Source organism: Polyodon spathula, chromosome 21 (genome assembly GCF_017654505.1).
Source record: "Polyodon spathula isolate WHYD16114869_AA chromosome 21, ASM1765450v1, whole genome shotgun sequence".
NCBI lineage: Eukaryota > Metazoa > Chordata > Actinopteri > Acipenseriformes > Polyodontidae > Polyodon > Polyodon spathula.
In genome coordinates, this window is record NC_054554.1 from 26,524,951 (window position 1) to 26,543,944 (window position 18,994).

The 18,994-nt window shown below is 36.4% G+C and overlaps 2 protein-coding genes across 6 annotated transcripts in view; both read right to left on the reverse strand.

Annotated features, from left to right (window-relative positions):
* The window catches only part of LOC121296273 (ethanolamine-phosphate cytidylyltransferase-like), a 20,478-nt gene extending 17,611 nt beyond the window's left edge, over positions 1 to 2,867 (reverse strand). Inside the window, exon 1 of one of the 3 annotated variants that reach the window (XM_041221617.1) lies at positions 2,848 to 2,867. Coding sequence is in view for 2 of the 3 variants with exons in the window: in XM_041221615.1 (XP_041077549.1) it covers positions 785 to 897 (113 nt within the window). In the remaining variant the exon portion in view is untranslated. Of the gene's footprint in view, positions 1 to 784; positions 1,125 to 2,847 lie in introns of those variants that run through there. The other 2 variants (XM_041221615.1, XM_041221616.1) reach the window with 2 other exon arrangements.
* On the reverse strand, positions 1,916 to 13,669 carry LOC121296275. 3 transcript variants are annotated; one of them, XR_005947047.1, is made up of 9 exons: positions 13,538 to 13,669; positions 13,107 to 13,257; positions 11,840 to 11,968; positions 9,771 to 11,735; positions 8,561 to 8,721; positions 8,100 to 8,204; positions 7,765 to 7,857; positions 6,753 to 6,841; positions 4,405 to 4,778 (listed from the first exon to the last, which is right to left on the reverse strand). XR_005947047.1 is itself a non-coding variant. In XM_041221619.1 (5 exons), exons 1-5 carry the CDS (start codon positions 8,278 to 8,280, stop codon positions 2,743 to 2,745), a joined length of 645 nt encoding a protein of 214 aa, XP_041077553.1. In that variant the 5' UTR covers positions 8,281 to 8,554; the 3' UTR covers positions 1,916 to 2,742. The 3 variants fall into 3 exon arrangements, 2 of the variants coding, with proteins under 2 accessions (XP_041077553.1, XP_041077552.1); XM_041221619.1 differs by lacking the exons at positions 8,561 to 8,721; positions 9,771 to 11,735; positions 11,840 to 11,968; positions 13,107 to 13,257; positions 13,538 to 13,669 and adding an exon at positions 1,916 to 2,917 and having other exon boundaries at positions 4,672 to 4,778; positions 8,100 to 8,554; XM_041221618.1 differs by lacking the exons at positions 8,561 to 8,721; positions 9,771 to 11,735; positions 11,840 to 11,968; positions 13,107 to 13,257; positions 13,538 to 13,669 and adding an exon at positions 1,916 to 2,917 and having other exon boundaries at positions 4,672 to 4,778; positions 6,720 to 6,841; positions 8,100 to 8,554.
* Positions 13,670 to 18,994: the final 5,325 nt, after the last annotated feature.

An 18,994-nucleotide genomic window follows, 5' to 3' on the forward strand; every position in this document is an offset into this window, starting at 1 on the left:
CAATCTATTTGTTCTTGCTGTTTTACTACGTATAAACCATTCAACACCAACCACTGTCTACCTATCCTGATATGCAAGCAACCTGGCATTGTGCCATGTTATTAAAAGGTCAACACAGTCAATCCTAAACATTTTATACATACACATAGAGTTATATATATATATATATATATATATATATATATATATATATATATATATATATATATATATATATATATATATATATAATATATATATATAAATAAATGTTTTTTTTTTTTGTTTGTTTTTTTATTTATTTTTAAAACAAGGGTAACATAGGTGTAGAGGTCAACCCAAAAGTAATACTGTGCTCATTAGATATTACTGTAATAACAGAGGCTATTCTTCCAGGGTTGTCAGATTTTTTTTTTTACAGGGAAATGGCGTTTAATTTTTATAGTCTATAGGGTTAGCCACCAGGAACTAATCGAACGACTCAAAAGGGACCTTTCGTGAATCGAGCATATAATTAATAAGATGATGTCAAAACTACTGATCCTCATTCATCATTTACGACATCTATTTAATAACATCTATATTGTAGAATTGGGCTAAATCATACTGTAGATCTTAGAGGACGTGTGTGTGTGTGTGTATATATATATATATATATATATATATATATATATATATATATATATAAAACGAGTTGTGGCATCTATTTTTAAACCATTATAACGAAACGCAGTTTTGTTTTCCATTGACTAAACTATTGTCTCGACAATTAAAATAAAGATTATAAATAAATAAAACCACTCACCACCCGTCACACCAGACCCGCACGACACGTTTTCTTTTCTCGGGGCTCTTGCCCTTCATATCTCCAGCTTCATTCCCCGGCTCGGCTTCTGCGTGGTGACCGTTGTTTAACATGATTCAATTGATCGATTTAGGGCGGCAATCAGAGAAATCGGGTTTAAATTGTTTAGAAATAAACCTTTTATTTAAAAATGGCTTTTACTAGAACTTTCGATTGGTAGTTGAGTGTTATCAACCAGCCAGATAAACTCTGGTTACCGGTTTCTGACATGAGAGCAGTAATAAAGCTCACAGTAACAGCCGGGTGAACACCTCCTTTGCCGGGGAAATGGCCTCATGTAGTATTGGGGCGGGGTGAGCAATTGCTAGAAGCTAATACGTCAGACAGAAGGGAAGAAATGTTCCACTGTCATGTGACCAAAGTCACATGAAATTCCAGCATGGCTAGTGTGGATTAGCAACCTGGTTCAAGAAAGAAACTGTAATTTTAAGTAACTTTACAGTAAAATTCTAAAGTCAACTTGTCTACAATATTAAATTAGTACCGCCTCTGGTACCCAGTACAAAGCAGACTAAATACTTATGCTGGTCACTGTCATTCCAACACGGTCCTTGTGTTAAAAACGACATTTGTTTGGTGTTTTGCATAAAGGACTTTAAAGAAAAACGCGTAGTTCTGTTCCATATTTTAACGTACCAAGACAGACAGGTCTGATACAGCTAACAAAATAACTCAGACATGCAGTATTTACCCACACAGTACGTTTAGATACTGAGGTGCTAGCAACTGGAAAGAAACATCTGTAGAGATTTATTTGGCAAAATGACATTGCTTTTGCAGTTAAAAGCTGGAAAGCGTTACATCACCAGCAAAAACTTAATAACACTTACCGGTAAGCTGATGGCTATAACAATTGTTAAATTAATCTACCACCAATGAAAAAAAGAAATCCCCAGCCAGATCAGCAATGCATTTTTTATTATTTCTTTGTCACAGAGGTCTGTATGCAACTTTCTTACAAACATTTTGTTCCATAAAATGTACATGGTCTTAAATAGGTTGGTAACTATCCGTATTTGAGTATTGTTAAAAAAAAAAAAAATACATTAAAAATGTATTCCACTCGAGAGGTGACCATTAATAATAATTTTAAAAATAATAAAATCATAATAAAAATTAAGATGCAGAAACACGTCTGAAATTGAAACATTTGGTTACAGAAATTTAACTTAATAGACTCGGAAGGGGCGAAGACGAACACATGCTGTCCTCCGTAGGGTGTGCCATCACCCAACCTCTTCTTTCTATACTGCAGACCCACTATGCAGCCACCTCAGAGCTACAGCATCAGAGGACAAAGCAGCCCTGGGCAGCTTACAGGCAAGCCCGCAGGCGCCCAGCCAGACTACAGGGGTCGCTGGTGCACGGTGAGTGCAGGACACCCTGGCCGACCTAAGCCCGCCCCCACAACCTCAAAAAACACTGGATAGAAAGTTTATCTTTTGAACATTTTAGAATCGAAGCCCCTCTTTTATAAAGCCAACCACCCCAGTCTGCAAGCTGACAGGTTGATGGTATGCTTGGAAACACCCTGCTTGAACAATAGATCATAAAACAATATACAAGGTTCCAATGTTGTACCCAGTAAACCTGCCGTTAAACTTTGACTTTGTAAAAATGAAAAGAAACACTGGAACTTAAATCCATCAGGATATTAAAGTGCATAATATTGTAATATGAATTCATTAATCTACACCTCACAAGATATCCGTTAAAAAAAAAAAAAGGGACAGAAGTCCTGCCAGTGTAAATAAGTCTACGTTTGGTAGGGATGGGGTTAAATCTAACGCTGCCAACAATCACAGGTGTGGCGACCAAACTTACAATTACTTACACTGGCAGGGCCCTGTCACAGTCATGTTGGAGACTTTCCAATTGAACTTCACTGTTAAACATATTTAAGCTCCTATCTCTTTTTTCCTTCCTTTGAAATAGCCGCGCCCAAACCATCCTCCTGACAGAAGCCACTCCGTTCTCGCATGCGCCACCTCCTGTGAACACACCTCCAGCTCTTCAAGGGGTGCTGTCACTTTACAACTGTGACTGTCCTCCTCATCTGGTCTCAGTTTTGATCTGCAAACATCATCAGAAACAAAACAAAAGTTAACTACCATTTAAAATACAATTCAGTACAATACAATATAATCTTGCATTGTGCTTTACGCATGGAAGCCTCTCAAGGTGCTGTGCAAGTTCTTGTGAAGGTGATATCTCAATAGACTTACCCAATTTAAATAAAAAACTACAAACACATACTACAGCCGAGTACAAAAAGCTATCTACTTACATGGGAGCTAGATTTCAATTAGACAGACAACTACAGACAGATAAATGCAGCACACATACTAGTGTTGTAAATCGAACCCTGACAAATCGATTATTGTGCAAATTCTAACAATGATTATCGATCATTAGAGTTAATATGCTTAAAAATAAATAAACTTCCCTTACAGTAACAGTTCAAAGGAACAATGAGTCCTCTTCATGGTATAAAAAATGAATTATTCAAACAAAGTCTGATAAATACACTGGCATTTAAATACAGCACTGTCCAATCTTCATATTCCTGCAGTCACTAGCCTTTGACTTGTTTTCTGTCAAATCTGATACATTTCCAGTGTAAACATAAAGGTAAATTAAGAAAAAAAAAAAAAAAATCAACCCCACTGTCCAAGGGAAAAAAAAAAAAGGTTTGAAAACTAAAGTAACATTATGCCCTATTCAAATGGAAATAATTCGATCTCTCATAAAATGTGCTGTCGGTTACAATTTATGAATTACGTGGCCCAGCTTCTGCTAGCTAAAGCAGCAGTCCCTTCCAGTGTGCCGTGGCTGCAGAAATGTATTTCACTTTTTGCTGTCATATTTTAATCAAAACTTTGATATACTTTAACACATGACTTTGCACAGCCACTTAGATTTACAGTGATTACAACTATATTGTCATTTTTCCAAACAGTACATTAGAGGTAACCTCCCCTTTCCTGCAATGGAAACTATCGATTTTGTGTACTTTCACCCTGCACTTAAATCCAATTAAGGTGTGTGTATCAGTCTAGGTTCCTGATGTGATTATAAGCTTGTTTCAATTTCAAAAAGAAAACTGGACAGGATTTATTGATTGACACTTAACAACAGCCAATAACCACTCTGGGCTCTCCTCACCGATTGGTAGATATGGGCATATGGGTTTGACGAGTTTAAGCGAGTGTCCAAAATGAATTTTAAAAATAAATAAATTAAAAACTACAATAATTACTGCAACGACTCGTGTACAATAATTTTGCATTCTACTGGTGGCAAACTATTTGTACAACCTGCAATGTTTCATTGGATCACATATGTCAAGCTAAGAACCAAGCATCATTTAGACTCAATCAAAAATGAAAAAGGTTGCGGACAGTGCATTGTTTCAAAAAGGAAAGGTAAAAAAAAAAAAAAAAACTTTGTAAAACAGCGGCACATGACAACATAGTAATGTTAAATATTATTAGTTTCGTTCAAGGCAGACTGCTACAGTTGGGACTGATTTAAAACAAAATAATATGTATACATTAACAAAGCAGGTTACTCTTGATCTCTGCATCATCATCCTGTATTTGTTCACAGACGCATACTCTCAGTAACTTTTACAAGCAACAACACAGATTGCGTTCTTCACAGTAAATTTATATATACTATAAATGTTTTTAACTTCATAGAATATTCCACTTCGTTCAAATATTATCGGCTTGTTATCGTGGGGTCCCAGTCAATAAATAATTGGATTATTATCACTACAAGCCTAATACATACTCCAGGCGTCCAAGTTGATTTATGATAAGTACTTGTCATATGCAGGGATTTCAACACTGAGCTCCTCCATTAAAAGTTTCAGGACATCACCACATTTTCCATGGGTCTTGAGCACAGCAAGATCATCTTTTGGCATCCACTGGAAGAAAATAATAATACATGAACATGTTGAAAGAAACAACCTGTGAAAACCAGACAATTGTTAACATGTGTTTTTTTTTTTTGTTTTGTTTTTTTGAAATACTATACCTGTAAATTAACAATGTAGAGCTCAGGCCTCTTACTAGGAGCTCTGTTCATACACCCAGCTTTCCAACAATACAATATCAGTGTGTGATTCTATAGGAAGCCATCACAATGCTAGACCCCTTCAATGATATTCTTTTAAAAAGGCTAGCCAGCCGATCTGCTTTTTGGTGCTTTGAGCACAATTATTTACTGTGTAGCACTTAACACCAATGATGTTTTTAACAAAAAACACATTTCATGGCAGTTATATAAACTTTTTTTGCAAGTACTTAAAATCATAAGCTGTAAAAACACTTGGGAGTACTTCACTTCAGAATCATGTGAAACAATACTGCTAAGAAAGATGAAGTCACACCACTACCATCATTCAATTTAATCTTGTGTTTATCAGTTTATTTTCCTGCAGCTTCATGATGCACATGTGGGTGAGTGTAGGTTCTGCTTCGCTGAGGTCTGACGCACTAAAGAAAATAAGATCAATTTGCTAAATTGAATTTTAACTTTTGGCACTGCAGATGCCCAGTTTTAAATCTATTTTGCAGGACTGTTTATTACTTTAAATACTTAAAAGTATTATAAGATTTAAAATAGTGAAATTGGAAAAGTGTGTGATTCTAAAGCTGTGATTATATTTTTCTGTAGTAAACTCCACAGCTGTAAAACATGGTGTAGTTTAGGGCCAGTTAAGCCTCAAAATTGGCAATCGATTAATTGGGTACACTAAATCTAATCATTCAAGTAACTATTGATGACAATCAACATTAGCAAAAGCTTAAAGCAAGTTTAACATACTACAGGGGTGTTACTAAAATATTTATTCCAAACAGATTACAATACTTTGGAATGTAATCTATATAAACTAGACATGAGTTTATGAAAACTGTTATATTCAGTGACGCTGCAGCATCACACACTGCATCTTGTTAATACCATACAACCTAACCTTCACTATCTGTGAAACATGCAGTGTGGAGATCCCTGCCTAACAGACCATAATAATACACTGATTTACTTATCACAACATGCATACCCACTAGCTGATCCTACTTCAAAATTGCATTTAATATCACTGTTGTTTATTTATTTTTCATGTTACTGAATATTGTTAAATATTCATTATATAACAGCTCACTTTCAAACTCCAAAGTGCAAAACTATATACAGTCAGTTCTCTTCAATGTGCACAATTTGTTTACAGGCTGTTTGCCAGGAACACAAGCCTGTCGTCCTGCTCTGTACACTAGATGGCACACTTTCTTTTTTTGTTTTGTTTATACAGTCAAAACACAGAGGGGTGCACTTACATTTTCAAAACTGATTCGGTGGCAAGATGGGACCAGCAAATCAGATGCTAGTTTAAGACGAGCAGGAAAAGAAGAGCACACCCACTGCTTGTTTGGCAGAAATACTGTAAATAGCAAGGCAGGGCGTTTTGCAGTTTCATTGATAAACTTAAACAATGTTATTAACTATGCACATTACAAAAATGTAATTATTGAATCTATTATCCAGTATTTATATCAATGTACAGAATGAGGAATGGAATCAATCGAAAAATCGATTTTCGATTTAATCGTACCAGCCCTAGTGTGGTTTTCCACCCAACTATCAGTTGTTCTCAGCTATTGCTGTAGTTGTAAAGAGATTCAAGTTAGGGAAATACAGGACTTGTGTACATAGGTCCATTACCTGGTAACTTTGTATTACTGTATTTAGAAATTGCTCCATAATGTAAATTACTCTTCGTTCTGAAAAGACAGTTCTGTAACTAACAGATTTTTTCTCATTATGAAAATCACTTTTCAAAACCACACCAATTGCATTTTAATACCCAGTTATCCCCACGGCCTCCCGTTACTGTTACTTGTAGATAGAAGTCCTTTGTTCCTTGTAAGGATGCAAACAGAACATTCTTCTGCCTTTTCTGTCCTTCTGCTGCTCTCCTCTGTACTCCTGAAGACAAATGTAAAAAAATATTAAAAAGGCATGGTTTCAAAATAATGATAACATTCCTACTGAAATCATCCCAGGCACAACTGAATGTGTAGCAAAAAGAGTTATAGGATATAAAGGGTTAAAACTGTGCTTAGTTGTTAATGCCTGCTCATTGTCACCTAGAAAAGTACTTATCCAAGGGAATCGCACAAATGAGCATATTAGATTTCGTTTAAATGGTTTTGCTTAAAAGTTTAAATATTAAGATTGCCAATCAAGATCACATGAGTGACTCAAGGCAAATTCATTTCCAACTGAAAAAATACTGAAACTGCACAGCATTAATAGAAGAAATATGAAGTTAAAAAATAAATAAACAGACAACCCTCTTAATTTAATTTTTGATACAGACCAACATTTAACTTGAAACAATTTACAAAGCTACTGTACCTTCAACATCAAGTGGTTTTGCTCCACCTTGTGGAGCGAGTTAGAACAACACACCGACAAAAAACTTCATACAGATGTTATGAAAAGCTGTTTTTCTTTAGTTTAATATGGGTATCTTTTAAATCAGTGTAGAAGGCAGTAGCCTGTCTCCTTGACTTCAGGTCATTATGATTGAATGATTTTTTTGTTTTGGGTTGTTTACCCTTTGCTTAAACTGCCTCTTTTTGCAGTTTCCCATCATGGGAGATGACCTGCATTCTTTCCAATGCAGACGAGTTGAAAATGTCATGCACTTCATTGAGGGAAGAACAAAGCTGAAACAGCAACATCGTAATGAGACAATGTCAAGCAAATCAGAAATCTTCACGCCCACAACATTTATTTTTTACCATAAAGCATCTACAGATTTGAAAAATAAATAAACATGAAAAAGGCCTCCAGTTCACAGTTTTATTGCTACAATGTGTGAAACGGATCATCAGGAATCATACCTGAAGCAAAACTCGTTCTGATAATGAACGACTCGGATGAGAACTTAACCCCGTCTCTCCTGGACTTAAGGTCAGCGATAACTGACTTGAATCCTGGAAATCAGAAGATAGATTACAACAGTTTGACAGCAAAAATAAATAAATAATGCATTTCCTGCATAATGTCACATCATTTCTTTTACTTTCTTCTTAAATTCAACATTGTAAAAATTTGTATTTTTTGTTATGTTTAACATGCGTATTTGAAAGCCACGATCCTTACTGTAACAGATCTAGCGGTAATATTTTAAATGAGTGATCAATAGCTACCAGATCTATACAAAGTAGGTAGTTACCTGAATAGTCCTGATGAGATAATCGCTCTGTGCGCAAAAGCCTCCTTGTGAGGTAACCTTTCACTAGTGCTGCTATCTTGGCATGCGTTACTAACATGAAATCACCTGGCAAGCATAAAGAAAGAAAAAAACAAACAATGTTTAGGTGTGGAAGAAATTGCTCAGCTGTAGCCATAAACATAACAGCATTCCATTCATTTTTCTGTATCACTTGCCAGCGGAAAGCAACCTTCCTGGCTTGGTTGTTGATCCAACCATGTCCTTAATTATAAACGGAATCAAGTAAAGCTTGGAGACCCTCTTTAAAATAGCACAGTCACAGTCTTATCATCTGGAATATATAGGATGAGTTATTTAACTTGACTTGAAGTACAATTATCCAACACTGTATATCCAATACATTACATACTGTAATGCTGGCTATATGACTGTTGGTTGTCAGTTTTTTTGTTCATTCTTACCTCTGACACCATGCTGGACAGGTAAGCCTTGTTATGCAGAATAATGGATGATGTTAATGAAGCCTTGGCTGGTGCAGACTGTCCCACAGTGGTCTGCTCTTTGCTGAGGTCAGGATACTAGAATGATATGCATGCAAATGCCGGAACTGCTCTGCAATTTTCTATTTAATAAATGAGCAAAATGTTAAATGAGGAAAAATGAATTTAATGTGGAAAGCAAGACAGCGACTGATGAATTTGGACTAATAATGCACTTGGCGATGGTCAAAAACATAACTCAGGATCTTATATAGAACTTTCTAATTAAGGTAATCATTTTTCATAATCTGTGACTCTGAAATCATGTACTCAATTCTCTCTACACCAAATGATTAGTCAGAAACTTTCACAGGACTAGAACTGTCTTAATAAGCACTTAGAGGTTTTAAAATGCATGTCCTACCTCTCATTACCATTAGCACTATTGTAACTACTCCCTTTATCCTATTGAACTTGAACTTTAGATTTTTAAGATGTAATCATTCTTAGGTTTTTTTTTTTTTGTTTTTTTTTGGTTTTACTAACTTGGAAAAGTCCCAACAAACTATACAAACTATTAGTAGTGCAATGCATCTTTCTACTAAACCACCAGGTTAAATGAGGGTGGCATTCAAGTTAATGAAATGTAATAACAGGGCTAGAAACACACACTAGCCTTGCTACTGGATTTCAGAACTGCCCTCAATCAATTATTATATTTAAATGATCAGGAGCCAGAAGTTTGTTCCTCCCCTATAACTACATAACCCTACTGTTCATGCCACTGTAAGTGTAATCGGTTCAGAGTAGAATTACCAGGCTAGTGCGAGTTTCTAACCCTGTAGTAAAATTGTAATTCAATGTTCTCTCACTTGCACTATCCATTGCTCCTGTTTCTTCTGCTCTTTATAAAGAGGCCTGTTTGCTATTTTTAATCACATAATAATGCTGAACCCTGTTTTGCACTGCACTGTAATGATTAGGCATGACTTGTTTAATTTAGTAAAGTTAAAAAGTTAGGTCATAAATCAACCTTTCTGTAATCACACTGGTTTCATATTTTCATTTTACTCTTAAATCAAATGTCCCTTAAACTGAGATAAAATAGTTAAATCAAGAGGCCTTTTCAACAGCAGCCTGTTGTTCCAAACCTTTTTAAGCAGTGTGAATAAGTATTCTAATTTGAACTTACAACTGAAAGCCTTGTAGCCTTGAAAGCGGTCTTTTTGCTGAATCGGGTTTCAAGACATCTTTGTCCGTTGGCACTCGAATCCCCAGCATTCGTGACAAGTCTTCTCTTGATTCTGGACTCCTGTGTATTTTTCCCTGTTGTCACGGGTCACTGAACTTTCCCCGACACCAAAACCCCTGTTGCAACTGCAAACCTTGTAGCAGACAGAATATCCACATCATACAACTGACATGTGGCGGGACATATTTTCCATGTCCTTTTCTTTTACTGACTCAACACCAGCAGTTCGATTACCTGTATCAGATATAATATACCCTTTATGTGACTCCAAATGAGAAACTTCTAACAAAGCTTTTTTTGAAGTAAGGATGTTCCACAAGATTTACTTTGAATTGTTTTGAGTCCCTTGAAAATAAATCAGATTTACAGGTTTTGTTATTTTGCATTCTGGTTTGTTTCAAGGAACTTCTTGGAAAAAAGACTTGTTACATATAATGGTTTTCATGTAATGTACTGTTGGCTGATGTCTCAGAAATGGTTTATTCCAGGTTTAATATCAGGGCTTTCAAACCTTTTAATCCCTAGCTGCATCATCTGCTCAGTCTGAAGCCTTTTGGTGTTTTCATGACTATCTTCTTGAAGGTCTGGTGTGCTTTTGTTTTTAGTGCAATGGTCAACTGCATCGTTGCTAATACTCAAAGTGTTGACCAACAGCTTTCTGCTATGACCTGTGATTTTCTGTGAATGCAGTGGGCTTTTACTAAACTCAGGACTGGGAACTATTTTATATTTATTACTAGAAATATTCAGTACACCATTTCCACTAGTCATCTTACAGGAAGTCTTCAGGGCCAAACAGCAAGAAGCAGTTGGAGCTGTGAAGACACCATGACTGATGCTAACATCTTTCAGTGTCTTGGTCTTTTGGCTGGCTTCTGTTTGAATCAATTCATTACTTGCAAAACTGTTTGCAGGTTCTATTTGTTTGCCACTTATTGAGGACACTGAGTTTACAGCATCAAACCCTTGAAATGTTGTAGCTTGCATTTCTTGATGAAGAAACTGCTTACCACGATGTTCCACTGTCATAGACATACTCAATTGTTCATGAGCCCCCAATGATTGATTCATCATCCCACAATGGTGAAGGGTTTGAACCCCTTTATCAGACATGACTGTCAGTCTTCCGTTGCTTCCATTCCATTGTCTGTATTGATTTTCCCCACAGCCCTCACTTTCGACTTCTTTAGTTCACACTGTTTGGCTCGGGACTCTGTTGACTTCTTCAGCAGGTTTTGGAGGCTCATACGGTAAGGTTCCTCTGGAATCTCAAGATCTGCCGTTTTTTCATCTTGAGTATTTTCCCATTCAGAATGTTTGAAATGACACAATTGATAGACACTTTGCTCGCCTGTGGATTGTCCTTTCTGCTACAATGAACCAATGTATCACCTGGTATGCATGGAACCTTGTTAGAGTCACAACCAGTTTCATGAAGAAAAAAACTGTCCATCCTGACTGTGAAAAACCTCTGCTCCACTACTGACACGACCCATGATATCCACATTATTGCAGGTTACATATCCGAATGACACTGACCTTTGACTGGTATCATTTTGATAATAAGGATTTTGGCACATTAGGGTGGGATTCACTGAGGCACTGTCGGTTTCTAAGCATTGAACTTGGTCACTTGGAATAGTTTGGCTTACTTCTTGCAACTTGTAATTAGTTCCTTGTTCAGCATACCTGTTATGAAAATCTTGTAAGCCTTTAGTTGGAAGTCCTTCATCTGCAGTAGATGTCGTAAGATGAAACCTGATGCTTCTATCATAGTCTTGTTTGGAATCAAGTGCTTGGAATCAATTGTCTGATTCTACACTTTTGTTCTTTAAATCAACACAGCAGCTGACAAAATCTCGAATCAGCCTGGATGAAGTCCTGCAGGGTTGGTGCTTTCCGCAGCTAAATAAAAAAATAAAAATACATAAATAAGTATCAGAAAATATATTATAGCTTAACAACTAAAATAAACACACAATTCAAAAGGCTTTTAAAAAGTATTTCACCTTGACATGCTCTAGAAGAGTCTGAACACGAATCATCAGATGACCTTCTTGCGATTCCCTTCTTTGATTTTCGCAGGTCAAGGCGTCTTGTTGATATTTTTGTATCTCAGCTCTCTGCTCCCTAGTCAGCTGCAAGACGTAAGAAAAGCTGTATTTTTAGCAAAGTTTATGCATAAGGACCAGGGATGTTTCCTATCTGGACCAAGTTAAAAGACACTATCTTTATAAAATGCTAATAAATGACAATACCATAGGGTGTTTATTTCAGATCCAGTAAAACAAATAAAAACTGAGACATTTTCTAACCTCTCCTAGATATTAGGGTCCCACCTTTTCCAAGTTAAGTAGTGTTAAATAGGATTATAAAGCCCCTTTCACACTGGCATGGGTTGGAACCTAACTGGGTTAGGATCGGTGTCATGCATGTCAGGCATGCGATTTAACATTTTAATGCCCAGGAAGCAGCTTGTTACTGACTCTTCCATCCAAGCTTCTCTGGATTGAACCGTCAGCCCAAATGTTGATTAGAGCAAATGTTTCTTCATCCCTACATCAATCGGGCTCATGCTGTGTCTCAATCAACAACAATATGGCTAAACAAAATAAAGAGAAATGCTCCTTGCGGAAGCGAAACCTTCACACTGGTGTGGCTGTTTGTTATTGCATCGGTTTAAGAACGGCATTCAAGCATTTTGTCTCACTCAACCCGGGTTAAAGCATGTCAACCCACATCCTGAGATGGGTCGCTGGTACCCGGGTTAACCCAGGTACGTGGTTTCACACTACGTGGGACTGTGACCCTGGTAGTAGTACCAGTGTGAAAGGTGCCATTCCACATGGAGTGAATTTGCAGTGATGGGCTGTGGCAGATTAAATGGGCCTCACCTGATTCTAAATAAAAACAGTGTCTGGAAAATTAATCAGTATGGGTTGTTTCTCATTAAAATATATACATTTAGTGATTTATTAGTCACTGGAAAAAAAACATCCACCATGCACATACATTTACAATTAATAAACGTCCCATTATTTAATTAACATGTTAGTAATACATTCCTTTACACCATTAAGTACCAAATAACATTTTCTTTGAAAAAAATCTGAACTGTATTTATGTAAACTGATACATTACATTTTGCAGTTAACAAAACTATAGCATAACAACATAGTTAAAAGAGAAAATTAAAAATAACAAGTAGGTTGATGCTGGTTAAAAATGCACCAAAAAAAAAAAAACTACAAAGGTAGCCAATGTTTAGACCCTTACCACTGGAGGCCGGATGGTCATTAACGAAGCGCTGCCGTTTCCCTTCCAATCCAGTGTTGCGTGTTTTTTTTTTTTTTTACACTCTTCAAGCACTTTGGCCTTTATGTGAGGCAACTGTGACTCATAAAACGCTTTGTAATGGTCCATTCTGCTGAAGAAAGAAAAATAGAAAAATTAACATTACAAGTAGTCTTTGTAAGTTTCTTAATAATCTTTTCCGCACGGCTGCGTCAAAAAATACAACTGAAAAATAAATTCAAATTAAGCTCAGGACCAAAAATGTGGCCAGTTTAATTAAAGGCAGGTGTCACTAGGGTTTTTAATAGCACTGAGTTAAAGCAGCTGCACAAAATAAATTATTAACATAACCACCCATTTCACTTTATCTAAACTTAAAGTCAGTAAAATACTGCTGCCAGAAAATTTCTTACTGGTAATCAGTGCGTTAAGAAAAACAATGAAAATGTTACTCAGTGTCACGTTCATTAAGACTACTTTTCAAACAGTGTCGTAACATAAGCTGGTTGTAATGTAAAACGAGTCTGAAGAAAAGGTAAACACATAGCGACTGAGAGTAACAAAAACAAAAACAAAAATAAATAAATACATGTTTACATAACCTATTCTTACGCGCATCCCAGTGCCAGCACTAAGAATACGCAGAAAGCAACAGTGTGGCGCATTCAGAATTGCACGTTGAAAGGAATTTTAAAATTTGAAACTGGTCATCACATTTTTAAAATCCCCTTCAAAGCACAGTATGGAAATCCAGTTAACATTTTACCACATACCGGGTTTTCTAAGAATAAAAAAAAACAGCGTTCCAAGAACAATAACAAAAAGGCCAACAACTATACGTACTACTGCCGCCTACAGGCGTGACGGACTGCAAATATCTGTCAATCACAGACTTGCCATTACAGTATTGCCAAAACCTATTAATGTATTGTAAATGAACTGGGGGTGAAACCTTTTTGAAGAATTAGAGACCAACCATTAATCTTTGAGAACAGGTGTATACAACGGGTGTAGAATGTAAAATGATTATATTCCAGCTTGTGTTTGAGGGAGTGAGTGCTGTCTAAAATCTCTCTCTCTCTCTCTCTCTCTCTCTATCTCTCTCTCTCTCTCTATATATATATATATATATATATAAGAACAGAGACCAATAGTATTTTCTGAAAACATATTATTCAAATAAAGGTGATAACCCTCAACCACAATGACAATGTTACTAACATATTGTAGTGGCAAGTGCAGGAGAACTGGTTTTGTCTGTGGCAGTATTACATTCCAGAACTGTTAGCTTGCAGGACTTGATTGCTTGCACCATGCGGCAGGGTGCTTGGACTCAGCGTTGGATCAGGCCGTCTACACAGGGGTCACCAGATGCTGTTCACGTGAACCCCATGCGGCTGTACAAGACTCCGATTGGGTGAGGAATGTGATAACCTATTACATTGTTGTTAGTTAAAGGTCAGTGGGCGCTGATTGGTTGAGCCTCACATACTTGGAACTTTGTGTTTTCAGTGTCTGGGTCTGAGAGAGGATAAAAGATGGTGCATCAGGTGGGTTTAGAATGGAGAATCGTGTGCCATGAGCTGTGTTACATGCTGTGAACCTGCTGTTGCAAATAAAGTGCCAGCTATTGAATCATGCTCTGTTATCAAGACTACCTTCCATTTAAAATAGCAGTGCTTCAATATTAAGTAATGTAATAATAATTCTGTACATTAAATATCCTATGTACTAGTTTATATAATTGTCACAGTGTACTATAATATGCAACAGCAATAAAAAAAAAAAAAAACAGCAGTGCAAAGTGCCTAGTGGCCTAGCAACTTCATAAGCATATGTTATACAGTACGGGCTAAGCATTCTTGGTGGTCCCATTGACGGTACAGTACTTTTAAGAGACTAGTGAAAAAAAATAAAAATACAATAACCTGACCTGTTTGTAAATAGTAGACCTGTAGACAGCTAAAAAAAAAAAAAATAAATATATATAATTTGCTGCCACACAAATATAGCAAGCTAAATAATGTTAAAAGGTGCACAAGGGCTGGTCAGATTGATTGTCCTGTTTTCTCACTCTGAAAGATCTGGGCCAGACACTAATGATGTGTAGAAGTGAGATCTGCTTAAGAGGAATCGTGTCCTACATTTATCATTAAAACACAAAACACCTTTATAACCGAGACTAGCGCTTATCAGAGTCTATCTGGTTAAGCTTTACATTTCTCCACCCATGACAACTAAGTTTACAAACTGGTTGACCTTTTAAATGAATGCTTAGCACAGCCTGGGGCAGGACCGACTCAGCTTTAGTGGATAGTAAACACATACCCTTGGGTCTTGAGAATTTGACCCTTAAAGTGGTACTTTTAAAAGATATTTTCTTGCCTTCCATTAGCTCTGGAACTCAGGATTTCACCACGATTCCATGGAGTGCTGCGGAGCTGAAGCTTCCGCTTGCATACATATCTAAGATCATGCCTACTGAAGAGTCCACTGTGTTACTCCATGTCCTGCTCATAAATCAGATAGATCAGATTCCCAAGCCACAGTCACTGATTACAATACAGGATCCCAAGGTCCCCATGACATGACTGGGTGAAATTCAGCTCTCCTTTTTATTGGATAACACTACATGTTGTTAGCAAGGGCATTGGAGATGAAGATTATTAATGTATGGTTTAGCTGACAAAGTACCAAGAGTAATATTCAAAATAATTCCAGGCACCTAACAGCAGCAAATCGAACTGATCGTTCTGGGGAACATTGCTTTGTCGAGTGTCAAGGTAATTTGGAAAATAAAATGTCCCTCGTAATACCATCTTGCGACTCCCAGTTTGGGAACTGCTGCATTTCATCATAAAGGTGTGCAAGACATACTTGAATCATAGATGCCACCCCACCTCCTTACTCCAAATCAGTCAGACTGGATAACAAATCTCGAAATGCCTCTGTGGCCTCATTTGATACAACCTTCATGGGTCTGGCGTGTTTTACTAATGTCAGCCCAAAAATATGTCCACAAAGGTTGTAAAAAGTGGGTCGTTTCACAGCTTTTTTTGGATATGGGAATGCAATGTCTTTTTAAACGGCTGTCGCCTCCTCCACCTCCCTTTAGACAGGCACACTTATTTCTTGAACAACCCCTGTTCCATTTTAAATTGGTTTTTGTATCAAATTGGGTCACCCAAGAAACCAATCCTATTTTTGGTCTTGCATTTAAAAAAAAAAAAAAAAAAAAGTGCAAAGTGAAGAGATTCTTTTTCAAAATGTGTTTATTGGTCATATACAAAATAAAGTAAGCTGTATATCAATAAACATACAGTATGTACATCAATAACTTAGACACCTCTGACTAAATTAAACAGTTTGTTTCATTGTTATATATGAATACATATTACTTATCTACAGATTGCAAAAAAGTACAATAATTTAGTAAATAAATACATACAATTGAACAGACTTATTTTTCATACAAAGCACTGTGATATAATTTATTACACCCCTTTAGAAACAGACATAAAACAACAAGGATAGATTATTATTTATTAACCATATTCATAAAAATGCACTACTTTTATATCGCTCACAATTTTCACTTTAGACTTTGAAGCAAAGATGACTTTATTCTTAAGCTATTAAGAGTTACTGGAGATCAGATAATGTACACTGTAAGTGGCCAAACAATTAACACAAGCTCTGCCACCCAAGTGCTAAGAGAATGTCCTTTTGTTTTAAATATAATTCTACACTTCACTTATAACCAAAGGGTGTAATGAAACAAATGCAGACTGCAGAGGTACACGCAATAGTGCGGTTAACACATTTCAAATATCGACAATTACTCAGGTTTCATCTGTGTTTTGGGGAAGGATTACCAACAGCATTAAAAAAAAGACTCTTCATTACAACTACATCTAATTGGTCTAGCAGCAAAATAGAACGTTTTCAATTTAAAATTAAACATGAACGACAAATACTGTATGAAGCCTTCAAAATGCAGTGAGCAACCCTGGCCCTTCCCTTAATTAAAAAACACTTTTCCAATTTTAAAACCACTTTCCTTCCTGCACAATGCATAACCGGTGACAAGTGGTTTTTATTTTAAAGATTTGTAACCTAGCAGTTCACTTGATAAGGCGTTGATCTACAGTTTGTTCCACTGTAGCTGTTTTTTTTTCCACTGGCTGTTGCAAAGCTGGGCTTGAACCCCAGTCAAAAAGCAAAGAGGAGCACAGACCATTCTGCACAAAAGCACCACCAACCTCCTGACACCCAGAACTGCTCCCAGGTAAAAGGTGAGGACTTTTTCTGATATGCAAATATACTGTATCAAACTCTGCAGCTACCAGGAGACTGCGCTTATACAAAATATCATACAAATATAGAGAAAATAGATTTAATTCCATTGCCACCCCCCACCCCCCTCCTCTTTTTAGTTCAGTTCTTTTTGTGCTGGTTTTCCCCATCTAGACAGCCGTCACCGTTACACATCTGTTTTTTTGTGGTTTTTTTAAAGTCTGTATTGTAGGTGAATAGGTGTGCAAAAGTGCACTAAAAACAGACTGAAATAACTCACCAGCTCAAAGTTTGCAACTCTTCTTTCTAAGTGCAATGGGAAATAAAAATTATGTTTAAAACCTTGAAAGAAAAACTACTCTTTTTTCTTTTTTTTTTTTTTTTTTTTAAATATGCAAACATTATGAAATACTGGAATTAAAGTGAACTGATTTCTTTAAAAAAAAGAATCTAACTGGAAGCACTTGTAAGTATGCAAGGTCAGACCAGGACTGGGACCACAAAACGTAACTGGGTAACACCAAGAACTGAAAAAGTACACATAGCTGACCTGTTTCAGTGGTGAGGGGTGTAATGAAGTACACAGATATTACAATTAAGTCTTTTATTGCTGAATGGTCTATAGTGAATGGATTCTGAAATCTTGTGAAGGAAGGAAACAGTTAGGTTAACACAGCGTTTACAGATCCAACAAGAATCATATAGATAGACATATAGCACTCTGTATAAAAAAAAAAAAAAAAAAAAAAAACTATTTACTTTGTCACATTACAACAAGACAACCCAAAGTTTAGAGCTATTGCCTCTCGCTGCAGTCCATTAAGTTGCATATTTAAAAAGGTTCACTTTCACAACAGTCACCACGACGTACACATGTACGCAACACGGTCTCCAGAAGAGAACACGAAAGACACAAGGCGCTTGCTACAAGCACTTCAACCCTTTACACACTGTTCACAGAGGGAATCACAACAGAATCTCCACAGCAAGAGAGACAGAACGTTCACACTGAAACACAAGCAGCATGGAGAAATAGGAAAAACTTCAGGAGTACACCTTCACAGCACTAGTGGAATAAAATCTGCCTTCTGTTGGTTTTTTTTTGCTTTTTTTCTTAACTGCTGTCCATTTGCAAGAGAAGAAAGAAATGCCTGGGGGGCTCCAGTGTTTTGTACAGCTATGGCCAAATGTTTTGCATCACCCTATAGAATATATTAATGAAGCCTGCTGAATAATGTTACATTAACATATCGAATTACCGCTTTGCAGTTTTCCATATACTTAACGAAAAACGTGACATTTGGAAATCTAACATGGAAATACTATACAACTGTTATGACTTGCGGTAGACTTTTGCAATATCACATTGAAGTTTCTTTGATTTCATTCAATAACAAAATAATGTCAATATAGTTGTATTATTATTATTATTATTATTATTATTATTATTATTATTATTATTATTATTTTCTGAATCCAAAATTTCTAGGTGATGCAAAACATTTGGACAAACAGTTTAGTTCCGAAGGTTCAAGTGTTTAGGGGTACGGGGAGCACAACATAAATATATTAAA